The sequence below is a fragment of the Peromyscus maniculatus genome, chromosome 10 (assembly GCF_049852395.1).
Source record: "Peromyscus maniculatus bairdii isolate BWxNUB_F1_BW_parent chromosome 10, HU_Pman_BW_mat_3.1, whole genome shotgun sequence".
Taxonomy (NCBI): Eukaryota; Metazoa; Chordata; class Mammalia; order Rodentia; family Cricetidae; genus Peromyscus; species Peromyscus maniculatus.
In genome coordinates, this window is record NC_134861.1 from 92,976,530 (window position 1) to 92,994,905 (window position 18,376).

The window sequence follows — 18,376 nt, forward strand, 5'->3', positions numbered from 1 at the left end:
CACACAAAACCTTAATATGGTGGTTAGTTTTATACGGGAGAAAGTAATGGGAATGCAGGAGGTATTTTCGAAGGAAGGGTATACCCATTAGTTGTGTGACTTTGCCAAATGAAAGGCTAGGCTTTCTGTCAAGACTGGGGGTGAGGGGAGTTCCCCTTTGAAAATGACATTTGGAAGACTGAAAATATAGAAGAGCTAACTATAGGAAGGACTCAAGCAAAGGGTTAATATCAGGCACAGGCAGACTGTTACACTTAAGCTTTGAAAATAAATAAGTTTAAGACCCTGTCTGGCCAGGCGGTGGTGGCGCACGCCTTTAATCCCAGCACTTAGGAGGCAGAGACAGGCGGATCTCTGTGAGTTCGAGGCCAGCCTGGTCTACAGAGTGAGTTCCAGGCAAGGAGCAAAGCTACACAGAGAAACCCTGCCTTGAAAAAAACAAAACAAAACAAAAAGACTCTGTCTGAAGCAAGAAGCAGATGATTTTACACGTGATCTGTAAAGACAGAGCAGCAAACACATTCTCCAGAGAGAGAAAACAGCAGGTCCAGAAACAAACCCAGCTGGACAAGCATCATGGAAGTAGTGAGCAGGGATCCAGTGAGCTCATGGTAAATGGTAACCCAACTACAACAAGTCATGTGCTCCCTCCTGAAGAGCAGTCCTCCTCAAGGGCCTAGTTAATTAGTCAGGACAACCTTTGATGTCAGGGTTACCCAGAATGCAGGCGACTTGGTGTCCATACATATCTAAGAAGTCCATGGAGGGAGCTGGGTAGTACTGTACGTGGTCCAGAAGTTCTCTGTGGCGATGCTACCATTTTAAGTGAGAAATTAGTATACTGGTATTCTGATTCACACACTCGAGTAACGACCATTAATTAAGTCAGACTTGTAGCTCAGATAATGAAAGCGACCCCCATCTGGAATGATGAGTCTAAGGAACGGCTCTTCTCAAGCCCTGCCTGGAAGGTGCCAGCCTTTCCTCCAAGGGCCCTGCACTAACTGCATGTTTACAATTCTAACAGCACACTGGTTAGCCAGTCCTGAAGTAACATTTCCGAAAGGCGGCTGGATGACCTCCACCAGCAGCGTCTTACCTCGTAGCACTCACAGTAGTTTTTCAGACATCCTGACCGTTTGCAATTACACCCTTTGCTGTGCCGCCGGTCAGACTCTCCCTCCTTTCCCTTCCCTATCTTCGGCTTGAAGGCTTCCGGATTTCTATCAAGGCATGCCTTTGGAACAAACAAACACCAACGGAGGTTAAACCATAGATTCAATTTAAATATTTCAAAAGTAAAGAAGTAGTATTTACCTTTGTAAAACAACTGAGTTCTTTAAAAAGAGGTAACAGGAGATTTTTGTAAGTTAAATAAAAAGAATCACCTTTATTGCTTTTTGTCTTTCATTTTCATGTTCCAAATTGTTGTAACAATTGGTACAATTGCAGTTGTTGCAAAACTCACCATTTGCAAAGCAATCACAGTATCTGAAGATAAAAATCAGTATAAGATTAAAAAGTCATTTTAAATAAAATAGAAAATAATTATACATACACATACCTTCTACCTCTGTGATAAATGTCTTACATTTTAGGAATGGACTCAGAGCTCCTTAGACACAGGATTAACAACTGCACATACAGATTGTCAATTACATATGAGAGCTCAAAGTCTGAGCCACCAACTCCTGGAATTTCATCCCAAAAACCTAGTCCAACTAACAGATGCCAACACAAGAGCTATGTGATTTGATGTGCCCTAAAGTGAGTTATTTCAAAGTCCTGAGCAAAAGGAGACTGGCTTCATTCTTACTACAGCCTCGCAGGCACTGGAGTAGTGCTGCTGGGATCCCAAATCTCCAATAGAACCAGTACATTTTACTGAACTTGCTCATGTCAGATCTTTTAGTTTAATCCTAATGAGAAAATTAATTATCTAATTAACTTGTTTGCTTTTTATTTATTTTATGTGTTTGAGTGTTTTGCCTGCATGTATGTGTGTGCCTGGTGCCCATGGAGGTCAGAAGAGGGTGTCAGATACCCTGTGATTGAAGTTACAGGTGATTGTGAGCACCTATTTGGGTGCTGGGCTTGTGCAAGAGCAACTACTGCTCTTAACTACTGAGCCAACTCTCAGGCCTTCACTCAGTGACTTTAAAACTACAGTACTTCCTAGCTGGGGGACCACATGAGGTTATAAACAAGACCAAACTTGTTAATAATGAGACATAACCTAGGTCTTATTTTGCTGGGTCCCTAGGCCCTACTCGTTCATGTATGGAAAACTCTAACATTATTTTCTTCTGTTTTTGTTTGTTGTTTTTACAGACAGAGTCTTACACTATGGTCTAGGCTGTCCCACACTCACTACCACAGATAGGTCAGGATGATCCTGAACTTCCTGTCCATCCTCCTGCCACAGTCTCCTCAGTGCCAGGATTAGAGGCATAGGCCACCATGCCCGGATTATCTTCTTCTGAATCAATGGAAGGATAGTTTTTATGCTACAGCATGTGTTCAACCATTCAAATTTAAGTTTATTTAGATCTCTCCATCTATCATCCATCTATCTATCTGTCATCTAACTACTTACAGGGTTCCATGTAGTTCAGGCTAGTCTCCAGCTCACTATGTAGCTGAGGATCCTTCTGATTCCATTGTCAAGTGCTAGGATTATGTGGCTTGTACTACCATGCCCAACTAACTTCATTTAATTTTAAGAACATTTCTAGGTGTATCAAGCAAGCAAAGAATAATAAATTACTCACAATTTCAAACACAGTGACTTTGTACAATTACAGGGTTTTCTGGGCCGACTGGCAGACTCTGATGGGATTATGCTATCCAGAGACACAAAAAAAATAATTTCAATTAATTAAAATAGTTACTTAAAATTAGAAACAACTTCAATCTATAAATTCCTCCTAAAGTAAAACAAACAGATGCATCCATTTCTAGCAAAATTTTACTAGATTGTTCCATTTACAATTTTAAAAATATGATCAACAACTGCTTGTCAAGAATACGTGACACACATTCTTTCCTCTAAAGGAACAGAGGTTGAAAACAGCCCCAAAGCTCCTCGGGTTTACTTATGAAAGGAAAGCAGGAAGGAGAAGCTGGTGTGTGGAAGGACGGGGCAGCAGGGATGGACTGACCCCTCTGACTAACTCCACACTGCTCACAAGCTGCTAGAGCAAAGCAGCAACCAACAGCTCAACAATGACAAAAAGCCGAAGCTTAACCCAGTGAAAAACAACAGGTAACATCGCTCTACAATGTTCAGAGTGAGTGGGAAAACATGGTAAAACTGGCAAAGCCATAGGGCGTCCTCACTGATGCTCTCCACACTTGTCCACTTGAAGTATTTCAAAACAGAGTCCTTTAGACAAATACACAGCTTTAAAGGGAAAATCAAATGCAACATATTTGGAGTAAATCTATTAATGCTGCACTTAAACTGACTTAGTAACTGAATTTACATATTTAAAAAGTACTCACCCATTAAATGGAAGCCTTGCCTGTGTCTGGATACCAGATGTTCCAGTAAAATTAGAGTTGCTTGCTATAGATACATATGAAGACTGCTGCAACTATTGGCAAAGAAATAAATTCATATAATATTTGCAAAAATGGATAGCACTCTCAGGCATAACAATGAGTAAGAAGTAGGTCTACTCAAAAAAGGAAAAACAATGGGGGATTTCATATAAGCCTCATGGTGTGTTTCCAAAGACCTCAACTAATACTAGTGAAAATGCATGACTGTTTTACAGCATTGAATGTTACAGATATTAAAAAAAAATACTTCACAAAAGACTCTGTCGCCGGGCGGTGGTGGCGCACGCCTTTAATCCCAGCACTCGGGAGGCAGAGCCAGGCGGATCTCTGTGAGTTCGAGGCCAGCCTGGGCTACCAAGTGAGCTCCAGGAAAGGCGCAAAGCTACGCAGAGAAACCCTGTCTCGAAAATCCAAAAAAAATAAAAAAATAAAAAAAACAAAAGACTCTGTCAGGATTATAGGAAATTCTAGGTGAACATCCTACAAGTACTGAAATAACATGTCCTAACTTATAAGATAGGCACTGTATTACTCATCACATTACAAACAATAAAAAGGGGCCGTCCATGCACAACTTCTATTCTGCAAGGCTGTGTAAGCATACGAAATGTCATGGAAAAAATACTGAACTTTTGAAAACCATAGCCACACAAAATATAGTAAATAGCAAAGAACACATGTGGGTTTTCATTGTCTTGTGATCAGAACTCATCAATTCAACAGTTTGGAACACAGTGCTCATTGGCTTGATCCAGACACAGCAGAGGAAAGCTCCATCTGCATCTGTTTCCTGTCACCAGCACTCCCAACCCAACTTGACAAGAGGTAATACATGGCTTCCATTCCAAAGAAGGGGAAGAGAGCAGGAACAAATCACTAAAATATGACATCTTGGGGCAGAGATGGCTCAGTGGGCAAAGTGCTTGCCATACAAGAGAGAGGACCAAGACTTGGTGGCGCACGCCTTTAATCCCAGCACTTGGGAGGCAAAACCAAGCGGATCTCTGTGAGTTCGAGGCCAGCCTGGTCTACAGAGCAAATTCCAGGACAGCCAGGGATACACAGAGAAATGCTGTGGTAGTTTGAATGCAATTGGCCCCCATAAGCTCATAAGGAGTGGCATTATTAGGAGGTGTGGCCTTATTGGAGGAAGTATGTCACTGTGGGGGTGGGCTTTGAGGTCTCCTTTGCTCAAGCTCCACCAGTTCACTTCCTGTTGCCGCTGGATCAAGATGTAGGACTCTCAGTTCCTTCTCCAGCACCATGTCTGCCTGCATGCTGCCATGTCCTGCCATGATGATAATGGACTGGACCTCTGAACTGTAAGCCACTCAATTAAATGTTTTCCTTTATAACAGTTGCTGTGGTCATGGTGTCTCTTCATAGCAAGAGAACCCTAACTAAGACAAACCCTGTCTCAACAACAACAAAAACCCAAACAAACAAGAAGAGAGGATCAGAGTCTGGATCCCCAGCACCCATGTAAATGCCCAGCAGTTGTGGTAACCCAAGTATGGTGATATTTTATTTGTGCTGAAATGTGATTTTATTTGTATGTTAATAAATAAAGTTGCCTGGGGGTCAGAGATAATAGCAAGCCATAGCAGAAGTCTGGCAGTGGTAGCACATGCCCTTAATCCTGACCACATGACAGGCAGATCTCTGTGTGTTCAAGGACACCACCAGCATGGAGACACACGCCTTTAATCTCAATACCAACCATATAGACCTGGAGGTCTCTATAGAGAGGCAGTAATGAGGAGGTCATGTGGTTAGGTTTACAACCAATGAGAAGGCAGAACAGAAAGTCAATAAAAAGACAGACACAGAGGAAGTAGGTCTCTTTCTCAGGGGAAGGACGGCAGTGACAGCGAGGGGTAAGAAAGTGGTCTTGGTCTTAGCCCTTGGCTGCTGCTCTGACTTTTTAGGCTTTTAACTCTGCATTTGGCTCTGTGTTTCTTATTTAATAAAACTATTCAAAATTACATCTATACCCAACCAAAATTACTGTGCTTGGAAGGTGGAGGCAGGACCCCAGCTGGCCAGCTATATTAGGCGATCTGCCACATTCTGAGTTTAAGTCAGAGACCATGCCTCAATATATAAGGTGGAGAGGGATGGAGGAAAACACAGGCTTCTGGCCTGAACACGTGAGCACACACATGTGATACACATACTTAACTGCAGACATGTGCCCCTCATGCATGCACACCTCTCTTCTCTCTCTCTCTCTCTCTCTCTCTCTCTCTCTCTCTCTCTCTCTCTCTCTCTCTAAGATATGAAACCTTTGTTGAAAACAGTGGCTCATGCCTATCCCCCCATCCCAGCACACTGAAGGTGGAGGCATGGTGAATTCCAGGCCAGCCTAGGCTCGAGTGTCTCAAAAGAAGTCCCCAAGAAATGTGAATTTCAGCTTATTTTCAAGGGTATGTGCAGATGAACATTAGTGTGGGCACAAGTTTTCCTAAATCACTAGGATTCTGATTTTTAATGTTAACTCTTTTTCTTTTTCTTTTTTTTTTTTTTTTTTAAGTTTTTCAAGATAGGGTTTCTCTGTGTAGCTCTGGCAATACTGGAACTTGCTCTCTAGCCCAGGCTAGCCTGAACTCACAGAGATCCTCCTGCCTCTGCCTCCCGTGTGCTGGGACTCAAAGCATGCACCACCACCACCCATCTTAATGTCAACTAGCTCTCTACTCTATAGTCTTGCCCTCTCAAGCTGTTCCAAATTGCCCAACTTGTAATGATTTATTTGATTTTATGTGCATTGATGTTTTGCCTGCCTGTGTCTGTGTGAGGTGTCAGACCCCCTGGAACTGGAGCTACAGACAGCTGTGAACTTCCATGTGGTTGCTGGGAATTGAACCCTGGTCCACTGGAAGAGCAGCCAGTGCTCTTAACCACTGAGCCATCTCTCCAGCCCCAAATTGCCCAATCTTATTTGTGCTGTATATTTCTAAATTCTAAACAAAGAACTAAACTCAAATGTTCAGTTAATATTTCCACTTTTAGGAAGAGCTATTTCAGCACAGAGCTGATGTTTATATTAGCCTTACAACACAGCAGAGCTAGCCATTCTAACGCCAACTAGCCAGTCTGAAGCATTTGCCCTCCATTCCCACGTACCTGGGTAACATACTGAGCCGGAAGCACCGCATAGCCCACATTCCCTGTTCCCGGAGCCGGTGCCAGCACAGTGCCTGGTGGCAGGTTAGTGAGGTTGGGCTGGATCTGAGGCAGTGGAGTGGCCGGCATGATAAGCCGTTGCTGTGGCTGGTTAGTAGTTACAATTTGTGAAGTTGAATTAATTGGTTTTGGAACAACCTAAACAATTAAAAAAATTTTTAAAGGTAAATTTGTGATTAAATAATAAAAAAAATCAATTAATTAAGCTGCTCAATTCAGTATAAATTTCCTACACATAAATCTTTTTTCCCCCTCTGTGTAGCCTGCTGGCCTAGACCTCCTTTTGAAGACCAGGCTGGCCTTGAACAGCCAGAGACCCTCTTGCCTCTGCCTCCTGGGAACTAGGATTAAAAGCATGTGCCCCCATGTCCAGCCTCTTATAACCAAATCTGATCTTTGAACTTAAAACTCTAGCTGCCCTTTGGGAACAACTGAGAAACGGTGCAATCCTCACCTGTTTAACGGCCGGAGTTGGGACGAATGGAACTGACATCCGAACGGGGGTTGTGTTAACAACCACTGGTTTTGCTTTTTAAAAGGGGAGGAAAAAAGAACAATTTATTTACAAAGAACAGTACTCAAGACACTTAAGAATAATTCTCCTTCAAGACATGCTTAAGAAACAGTTTAAAGCATTCCACGCGATTCTCATTTTGCACAATCTTTAATCAAGCTAGTTACCTTCCTTGGGAGGCAGAGGCAGGTGGATCTCTGTGAACTGGAGGCTAGCCTGGTCTACACAATGAGTTCCAGGCCAGCCAGGGCTACATAGAGAGACCCAGTCTCAAACAAAAACCAAACAGACAAAAAAGGGAGTTCCCTTTCCAAGGTGCTTACTCTAAGGTGAGTAATCCACCCAGCGGAGGGACTACCCGCTGGAACTCCTTCTGCCTGTGCTCACCACACAAGCAAATATCTGCCATTTATAAATTCAGCTAAGTACACCGTTCCATGCTACTATTCCTAATTTCTGTGTTTTAATTCAAGCTGGAGAAAAGATCATGTTTGTACAACTCAGTATTTAAAATCGACAACAGGGCAAAAAGAGTTCTTGAGCTGGCAAGATGGCTCAGCAGGTAAAGCAGACCCCATGACCCATATGATGTCCCCGGGACCCATATGATGGAGGGGAAGAACCAGCTCCATGTGTGCTCCTGCCATGCACTCATGCACACACACACACACACACACATGCATGTGCACATCTGCACATACAACACACTCATTCACCAATAAGCATAGGCACACACAACAATCATGAACACATTCATTCAACACACACGTGTACACACAAACATATATACATGCATACATGAGCATAACTACACATACACACACTCAAATATATGCATACACACTCACAGGAATGTATACACACACATTAGTAATTAGAAAAGAGTAAGTTCTAAGGTCAGAGGATCTAGTGGGTCGAACCCCAGTTCTTCCACTTTTAACTGTGTGTTCTCTTTGCCTGCGATTTTGAATGTAACTACCCAGACTGGATATAAGGATTAAAGATGTTAATTCATTAAAGGGGACTAAAATAGTTTCCAGCAAATAGCAAGTCTCCATAAACATCAGTTATCAACACTACTACTAAGTAAATAACCACTGCTACTAAATAAATGATATTCTGGCCAGTGCTCCCCAGGAAACTAAAATATAAAGCATTTGTTCTTAGGATTATATTGTTGAACAGATTAGGCAAGCACCCAAATAAAAGAAAAACTACTTAAAATTTCTTTAGATTTATCTTATTTGTATCAGTGTTTTGCCTGCCTGCTTTTATGTCTGTGCACCACATGTCTGGTTCTAATAGTGTGTCAAATCCCAGGAAAGTGGAGTTCCAGACGATTGTTGAGTTGCCACATAGGTGCTGGAAACTGAACCCAGGTCCTCTGCAAGAGCAGCATGTGCTATCTGGACTGTTGAGTCACCTCTCAAGACCCACAGGAAAACGAAAATCATAATCATACAAGTACTTTATAGAAACTGAGCAGGTTATATTTATGAGCGTGTGTGAGCGTGTGTGTGTGTGTGTGTGTGTGTGTGTGTGTGTGTGTATGACAATAATTAAAGAAATAGAGTGCTGTGGAATGTCGTTCTGTATGCTATGAATATGTGTTGCTCTGATTGGTTGATAAATAAAACGCTAATTGGCCTGTAGCCAGGCAGGAAGTATAGGTGGGATAAGCAGACAAGGATAATTCTGGGAAGAGAAAGTCAGAGTCAGGAGTCACCAGACAGACAGAGAGGAAGCAAGATGGCAAGGCAGAACTGAGAAAAGGTACCAAGCCATGTGGATAAACATAGATAAGAATTATGGGTTAGTTTAAGTATAAGAGCTAAAAAAAAAAAAGTATAAGAGCTAGTCAGTAATAAGTCTGAGCTAATAGCCAAGCAGTAGTAAATAATATAAGCTTCTGAGTGATTATTTTAAAAGCAGGCCAAGGGACTAGGGGGGGCTGGCAGGACTGGAGAAAACTTCTGGATGTTTCTGTCATAACTCACATTTTCTAGAAGTCACTTATTTGCACTTCCTTTTTACTCAGTTAAAGTAAAAGTCCCTTTTCGGGTCTCTGAGGGAGTTGAAGATTAGATAGTTATAGTTTTCCCTGTTAAGAAATTCAGAAAAGAAACTTACTAAGAGGTGTTAAGTGTATAAGTTTGAAAGACAGCATACGAGAGTTTTCTGTTGGTAATACAAGATAGGATAGAAAGTGAATTAGGTACATTTTGGACTCACCAAAATAGGATAGACAATGGGATATTTTCTCTGAATTTGTCAAATGCAAATGGACTAGACATTGTTGATGTATTTATTGTTTGTATATATTGTATATAGTTATTGTACTTTTTGTATATAGTTTTTCTTAGTTATAACATTTTTAAATTTTTTATTAGACAAAAAGGGGGCAATGTGGTGATATTTTATTCGTGCTGAAATGTGGTGATATTTTATTTGTGCTTTAATAAATAAAGCTTGCCTGGAGGTCAGAGGAAAAAGCCAGCCACAACACAGAAGTCATGCAATGTTAGCACACGCCTATAATCCTATCATGTGGGAGGCAGGATCTCTGTATGTTCAAGGCCACACTGGAAACAGAGCCAGGTGCGATAGCACATGCCTTAAATTCAAAACTAGTTAACTACGGAGGTCTGGAGGTCTGTACAGACAGAGAGGAAGTAACAGAGCTGGGTAGGAAGAGGAAGTGACGTAGTTGAACGGAGAGAGCAAATCAGATGGCAGAACAGCAAGGCCTATGTGCATGGGTAGACAGGAAGTCGTGGCATTTGGAAGCTGCAGAGTTGGTGAGGTGAGGTTGGCTGGTGGCTTTCCGTATTTCCCTGATCTAAGACTTTCACCCTATATTTAACTCCGTGTTTTTTATTTAATAAGACTATTTAGACATTCGTCTACAATAGAGCCAATGAATTTGAGAGAAAGCAGAGGGGATGCATGGGAAGGGACGGAGGGAGGGAAAGGAAGAAGTAAGATGATGTTATTATATTTAAATCTCAAGAAATAAAAAAAAAACTACTACCAAGAAGGTAAACAGCCTTGAGATTTCAAAGAAACGAAAAACAAATATACACCTTTGCTGGCAGAAAATGGGCCTGTGGGGAGAGTACGAGACGGGCGCCAGGAGAGGCCCCGCCATGAGGCAGGAGTGGAGGCGGCCACAGGCCATGGCAGGGCACACTTATTTTGTGGTTCGTTGGTTGGTTTGTTTGTTTGTTTGTTTGTTTTTGAGAGAGAAGAAGGTCTCTCTATGTAGTTCTGGCTGTCCTGGAACTCGCTACGTAGACCAGGCTGGTATCGAACTCACAGAGATCCACCTGCCTCTGCTTCCCGGAGTGCTGGGATTAAAGGCGTGCGCTGCCACCACCACCCGGCAAGGGCTTGTTTTCTTAAATTTAATTTTAATTTTTGAGACAGGGTCTCAAGAACTATCTAGCTCTGGCTGGACTGGAACTTGCTATATAGACAAGGCTGGCCTTGAACTCACAGAAATCTGCCTACCTCTGCCTACCCCAGTGCTGAGGTTACAGACATGAGCCATCATGCCCACTCTTATTCTATATCTTTAATTCTGTAGGCAATGAGAAGTTTCTAGGGAGTCTGAGGTACCTAAACATTATTACAACAGCACAAAGGAAAATGTATTTGGTAGCAGTGTGTGAAAAACAAAACAGCCAACTCAAGTTGCAAGAACCAAGACGAAGCAGGAGAGTGCAAACATGAAGGCGTGGGTGCTGCCGGGGAGGGGGGTTGCATGCCAGAGACCTGGGGGAGGTGAAGCCAGGAACAGGGTGGAAGGGAAGAAAAGGCTGGTCATTGCAGAGCTATCCGAACAAGGATGGCTGTTAGACTGAAAACTCAAGGTGAGCTGTCCTGCAGAGGACAGAAACCTGATGTAGAGAAACAATGGATAAACTCAGGAAATGGTCCAGGGCCAATTAGGTATAATTATGAAAACTGCTTACTGCCATTTCCAGAGCCTTGAAGGGGGTGGGAACAGAAGACAGGAAGGATGTCACCTGGGGTTTCATTTGTGCAAGAGTAAAGCTTGGAGCCTGGTCTCGAAGACAGCACGGGGAAAGAGCTGTTTTAACAATAAATGAAAAAGCCTTCTTCGTGTAAAAGGCCATCAGGATAGCAATGGAATTCTCTCTTCTTGACTCTGATGGAGACCAGCAGGCTAGTAGCTAAAGGCAGAGGCACTGATGGCCCTGGAAGACAGCTCTAAGGAGAGCAGGCTGGTACAAGGCATGCCAGGGAGCACACGCCAGGGAGCACACGCCAGGGAGCACACGCCAAGGAGCACACACCAGGGGGCACATACCAGTGCCACAGTGAGCATGACCGCACAACTCTGCCTGGCTTGGGACGGCCAGCTCAGTGGGGTAAGCACTTGCCTCCTAAGCATGAGCCCCACAGACCCACAAAAAGCCAGATGCTGTACGATGCCTAATTCCAGCACTCCTGTAGTGAGATGGGAGGTGAGACAGGGGAATCCTGGAAGCTCAAGGAGTGGGCTAGCCTGGTGTACTGAGCAGGAGACAACAGGAGTTCTCCACGGGGTAAGAAATGACACCGAGTCTGTCCTCTGACCTCCAGATGTGCTATGACAAGTGTAAGCCTGAACTCACAAGTGTGTGCACACACAAAGATAAAATAAAAGAGAATTTGAAGGTGTATATAAAATATTTCAATAAAGTTACAATAAAAATGCATAAACAGTATGCAGTGGTTTGAATAAGAATGACCCCTGGGCTCGTGTCTGAATGCTCGGCCACTGGGGGTGGAACTCTTTGAAAGGACCCAGCCCTCAGCTCCTTCTCCAGCACCACGACGGCCATACCTGCTGCCATGCCGTGCTCTCACCATGATGACAATGCACTAGCCCTCCGAAACTGTAAGCCAGCCCCAAATATTTTCCTGTATAAGAGTCACCATGGTCATGGTGTCTCTTCACAGCAGAACAGTGACTAAACACAGTGCAGTGACATTGGATTTGAAGTTATTTCTGAGACTGATTCTCCTCAGTTACACCAGAGGATGAATAAAGTTATAAAAACCACTACAGATGAGCGCTAGCAATACTGGATTTAAAAAGAAAGTTCCAATGTACACTTGACCCCAGCACCTGCTCTTTGGACAGAAGAGAGACCGGTCACCCTCCTGTGAGCACACAGAAAAGCAGCATGGATGGGATAATCCCCTGGTGCTCAGAAAAAGAATATTGAAGGGCTGTGACCTGCCCAGCCCATCCATATGGGGCTGTCTTCGTCGCCCCTCCTCATGCATGCACAGATGTGTGCTGCACACAGCCTCCTGGAAAACTTAGGAACCCACATTTGCAACAACGGCTCTAATGAACTAGAGCACCTTCTTGGCTCATCTAGTTCAACTTGCTATTCCTATAAAATACTACATAATACAAATATGTAGATCTCCTATGTAAAGACAGAAAAGAAAAACACAGGTGCCTATGAGAGAAGCTGCACACACAGAACACGTATGTGGGTGTGTTAGCAGAGGGCAGAGAAGGGTGGAGGAGGCAAGAGGGAGGGAAAGAGGTCTGGACGCAGGAGTCAGTCTGAGACTGTAAGGAGGACAAAAACGGAGTAGAGCGATGCAGAAAGAGATGGGAGCTGGAAGGAGTAAACACATTAGAATTGTGGGACGTCCAATTCCACTCCTCTCCCTTCCCACATCTACAGTTCACTATCTTTACTCTACCAATGAATAAAACAAGCTCGTGTTACACTGGGAATGGAGTCATGGCACACTACACACATGCAAACACCCATAAAATACCACTGACTGGATCCATCCCTACTAAGTATAAGTATTGAAAACTAAAAAAAGGACTCTTTTAGTTCATGAAATGTAAGTTTCATTTTCCTTTTCATTAAGAATGCTATGATAGGGGCTGGAGAGATGGCTCAGTGGTTAAGAGCACTGGCTGTTCTTCCAGAGGACCTGAGTTCAATTCCCAGCACCCACATGGTGGCTCACAACCACCTGTAATGAGATCTGGCGCCCTCTGCTGGCCTGCAGGGATATGTGCAGACAGAGCACTCATAACAAACAAACAAGTGAAGAGGAATGCTATGACAGGACCAGGGAGATGGCTCGGGGTGAGGTGCTGGTCACCATGCTTAAAGACCTGAGTTTGATCCCTGGAGCTCACACAATCAAGGAGAGAACGAGCTTCCCCACGAGAACCTCCACATGAGTGCAATACACTTGACCCACCCTCCACGGGGAACTCAGAGTAAAAGCTTTCTGGTATTTGGTTCTTGCATTTCTCTCTGCGCTTGGTTTTGTGGTGTTGGGATCGAGCCTAAGCCCTTCTTACATATGTTAGGCAAGCACCCCAGCACTGAACCACATCCTCATCTCTTCAATTTGACAGTGTTGGAACATAAAGCACTTTTCCAAAGAAAAACAGGCTCTAAGCTCTAAGTTATTCTCAACCTTTCATTCTGCTCAACTTTTGAAAAGTAGCCAAGCACGAGAACAGTTACGTGTGTGCATTTGTATCAGGTAACAGGAACGCTTGTCTGTTGGCAGAGTCTTACTGCAGGGTGGCCTTGAAACTGCCACATAAACGAGGACCTTGAACTTCTGCTCCTTCTGCACCCACCTCCCAAGTGCTGGGTTGACAAGGCGTGCATAGCCACACCCAGCCTGCAGTGTTTCAAGCAAACTGAGGCCCTGTGCATGCAAGGCAAGCACTCCATCAGCTGATCGGTAGAGTGCCAATGATAATCTTAAAGTAAGTACTATTCAAAAAAAGATTAAGCTAACTGTTACTTTTTTTTTTTTTTTTTTTTTTTTTTTTGGTTTTTGGAGACAGGATTTCTCTGGATAGTTTTGGTGCCTGTCCTGGATCTTACTCTGTAGCCCAGGCTGTCCTCGAACTCACAGAGATCCACCCGGCTCTGCCTCCCGAGTGCTGGATTAAAGGCATGCGGCACCAACACCTGGCCACATTCTTATTTATACACTGGTCACTTGTCATGTCAACTGACCCAAGCTTTAGCAAAGAGCTGTCTAGTTCAGAGAGTAAATAAAGCTATCCCATTGACATAAATAGCAGGGGTTTAATTACCAGTAAAATAGCTACTCAATTAACAGATACTCATGATTATCTGGTATTATAGCAACTAACTTCTCCCAGAACGAAACAGTAGTAACATACAACTATGCTCTTACTTCACTGTCTTCTGTAACCACTACTTGTTCATACTGTTGGAGGAAATGCCAGATGTAAAAACAGAAGCAATGTTCTTTCACAGTGTTCAAAGCATTTATTGCCGTTAAAAGAAACATGGTCACAAACCTTGCTGAAGAGGCTGAGTGTTTACACTGGGATTCTGACTAGCTGGCTGGGCTGAACTACTGGCTGTTGTGGCGGTAACAAGTCGGACATAATGAAACTTGCTTCCAGGCACTTGGATCTGCTGGACATTGGGAGCAGTTGCCAGAGGAATGATGGTCTTAAACTGTGATGTGTTCATCCCTCCAACAGTGATGGTCTGCACAGCTGATTTCACTGCCTGTCAAATAATACAGAACATGTCTACCATTAACCTGTTAACTTATGACAGTCACTAAGGTAAGTAACAGAGTGTGCTCTTAAGTCTCGACAACTTGTTCAGAAAGAAATGAAAAAGACTATTCAGCTGGAGCTGGAGAGATGATGGCTCAGGCGATAAGCTCTCTCCAGAGGACCAGAGTTTGGTCCCCAAGTTCAATGTGAGGCAGCTCACAACTACCTGCTGCTACTCAATTTCCAGGGGATCCAACGCCCTCTTCTACCTGCCCAGGCACCTGCACTCATTCGCACAAAACCACACACACACACACACACACACACACACTCAAAAATAAATCTTAAACTCAGGAGAATTTGAAGAAGAGCAGGAAGGGAGATATGGGAGGGCTTAGAGAAAGGAAAGGAAAGAGAAAAACATTGTAATTATATTATAGTCTCAAAAATTTAAAAAAAACTAAAACTGAAAAAATGCAAGAATGCACACAATTTTGTTGCTATTAGGTAACATTTATGACAAAGTTATCTTTTTTTGACTCTCAGAATTAGAAAGAGAATACAGATGTTTTTGCCAAATAAACTAACTACATTGTTTTTTTATTGAATATGTTCTAAAGAAGGACCATTCTATTCCCATATCAAGTTTAGTTGATTTTGAAAGGCTACAACACCCACCACCCTGCTACACAAACCTATGGACATGATGCCAAATACAGTTCAAAATTATTCCAACCAATGGTTGTCTAGAGAAACTAACCAATTTTGGGCATAACAAATCTGAGTAAAATTTTAAAAATCGTTTTAATAATTTTCTCTACCAGATAGTAAGCTGAGACCTCCTGGGAAGCAAATGAAATTTCAGAAGCAGCTCAGAAAACAACTAGTCTCATGAGATGTCCCTAATTTACGTGTGACTCATGTTTAACACACTGTCCATACAAGCCAAGGTGAACTGGGTGTGGGCGGTGGACACTTGGCAACCTCAGCAGTGAAGAAGCTGAGGCCAGATGGTGAGTTTGTCAAGGCTGCTGCGGTGACACATTGAAACCCTACTTAAAACAATAAATAAATAAAATAAAGGCAGTTTAATCTCTTGTAGTATATTAGCTCATAAAAGATTACATATACCCCCACTTAAGTCTACAGAAAGGCCTCACACAGACAACTGCCAGATGACAATCTAAATTCACCTATTCACACTTTTTTTTTCTATCTCATAGGGCAGAGCTCAGTAGTACAGTGCTTGTTTAGTATTTGAGTGGCCTCAGGCCTGATTCACAGCACTGCAAAACAAAACAAATTTTTAAAAATGGGGGTGGAGATAACCAAAGAGACAGTTCAGTAGTCATGAGCACTTGCTGTGGGACGGTCTGTATGTCAAATTGCTCTGATTGGTCAATAAATAAAACACTGATTGGCCAGTGGCCAGGCAGGAAGTAGGTGGGAGAAGGATAGAGGAGAATTGTGGGAAGCAGAAGGCTGAGGCAGAGAGACACTGCAGCCACCGCCATGACCAGGAGCATGTAAAGACGCCGGTAAGCCACCAGCCATGTGGCAAGGTATAGATTTATGGAAATGGATTAATTTAAGATAAAAGAACAGTTAGCAAGAAGCCTGCCACGGCCATACAGTCTGTAAGCAATATAAGTCTCTGTTTACTTGGTTGGGTCTGAGCGGCTGTGGGACTGGCAGGTGACAAAGATTTGTCCTGACTATGGGCAAGGCAGAAAAACTCTAGCTACAAGCACTTGCTATTTTCTCTCCCCCTCCCCCTTCCCCAGTGATGCTGCAGAGTGTCTTCCAATCGCCAGCTACTGAGCAAACTGGGAATGCAATGGGTACCTCTGCTCAACTTGCTCTCCTCCTGTTTCTGAAGTTGGCAGAATTCTAGCCACTCTAGACGCAATCTCAAGAGGCCAGCACTTGCGGAGGACCTGGCTCACAACTCTCCTTTATAATTCCAGGTCCAGGGGACCTGAGGCCCTCTTCTGGTTTTTGTGGGTACCAGGTATATACACAGTGCACAGACATACAGAAAGGCAAAACTCTCATACACATACAAAGAAAGTGTTAATAACAAAAACTCAGACCTTTTCATTGTTAAACTTTTCTTTATCTTAAGCTTGAAGCTACCACTCTTATAAGCTATCCCTAACTGGTTTCCAACTGCCTAAGTCGGATCTGACTACATTTTAAATCAGTATACAAATCTGTCTCCACTTTTAAAGCACATATCTATTATTATTATATATTATGTGTGGTTATGATGTGTCTGCCTGGGTAAGGACAGACACATGTGTGCCATAACATGGACCTGGAGGTCAGAGATAAGAGGGTTGGAGTCAGTTTTCTTCCTGGTGATCAGCTCAGGTTGCCAAGACCTGTACAGCCAGCACTTTAAGCCACTAAGGCATCGCTGGCCCAAGTCTATTCACATGTCATTCATACAGTCACATAATTCATTTCAAGCACTCACTGCAGTCTCCTTTCAAATAATTTAACCTTTTGTTGTTTCTCTCTCTCCTTTTTTGTCTTCTTTGGGCTAATATTCCATGAGCTTTGGGAATGTTGCTCAGTGCTACCGTCCTTACTGGCCTGGCATGTACAAGGCCTAGACGTGGCCCTGACATCTCACACACAAATGTCTTATGGCACTAGTTTTGCACATCTACAAACTTACTTTTACTGTCCTGTTTTCTTTATGTTTCTTACTTTACCTTTTGCCTCAAGAATTCACTGTGGGATTTTCTTAAATGTGGGTCTATTGACAGGAAATTCAAAAAGGAAGGAAGGAGCTTTGTTCTTACTATGCATCTAAACTGCTGAATTCTTAATCTCAGTTTAAAGTTTTTGTTTGAAGATCTTCCTATCAGGTCTAAGGATATAGTTCAATGGTCAGGCACTTGTTGAACATATGTGAGGCTCCCAGCAAACTGTCCTGATTTCCATGCACACTCCAACACAAACACAAGCACACACACACAATACACTGTAATAAAAATTAAAACAAAACACCAACAAAAAACAAAATACAAATTCAGAGAACTCAAAGGATCCTACTCTAGTTCACTCTTACTGGTTTATAGCAGAATACAAGGAAGATAACATCCTTTCTCTTCAAATTACACAGAGGCCTCACAGCATAAGTGACCACCTTTGGGGCCACTTCTCAAACTCGGTGCTAACCTTCAGCTTTGCTGTACTGTCACCGCTCAGATCACTTCCTTCCAGATGTTTGTACAACACCCAGAACTGGTTTCAGGAGCCTTCGCCTGCCCCGTCTGCCAGTCAGACACTAAGTGACTAGCATTCTCTGACTTTAGCACCTCACTGCAGGTGCATACCTCCTTCTAATTAGGAAGGCAACTAGTCCTAAACTTGCTTTGTTTTGTAGATTATTCATCATCTGACCCTGTTTATTTCCTCTCCATTCCAAGGCATTACCACCTCGAATCACAGTGGCTGTAACATGTTCATCATCTCCAGTCCTGTGCTCTTGTGGCTGACGTCTATCCCAGAAACACATCTACATGAAAACATAGCTCAGGCCAGTGTTC

General features: G+C 43.1%; 1 protein-coding gene and 1 non-coding gene across 16 annotated transcripts in view; both read right to left on the minus strand.

The window, feature by feature from the left end:
• The window catches only part of Lin54 (lin-54 DREAM MuvB core complex component), a 105,502-nt gene that overhangs the window by 31,861 nt on the left and 55,265 nt on the right, over positions 1 to 18,376 (minus strand). For all 15 annotated transcript variants that reach the window (XM_076546771.1, XM_076546774.1, XM_076546773.1 and 12 more), the window contains exons 5-11: positions 14,607 to 14,823; positions 7,205 to 7,278; positions 6,691 to 6,888; positions 3,505 to 3,596; positions 2,772 to 2,843; positions 1,389 to 1,491; positions 1,100 to 1,237 (exon numbers count right to left, since the gene is read on the minus strand). In XM_076546771.1, coding sequence (XP_076402886.1) covers positions 1,100 to 1,237; positions 1,389 to 1,491; positions 2,772 to 2,843; positions 3,505 to 3,596; positions 6,691 to 6,888; positions 7,205 to 7,278; positions 14,607 to 14,823 — 894 coding nt within the window. The remainder of the gene's footprint in view (positions 1 to 1,099; positions 1,238 to 1,388; positions 1,492 to 2,771; positions 2,844 to 3,504; positions 3,597 to 6,690; positions 6,889 to 7,204; positions 7,279 to 14,606; positions 14,824 to 18,376) is intronic.
• LOC121821036 (small nucleolar RNA SNORA7) lies at positions 16,601 to 16,737 on the minus strand. Its single transcript, XR_006061739.1, has one exon. It is a non-coding gene; the product is annotated as a small nucleolar RNA SNORA7 (small nucleolar RNA).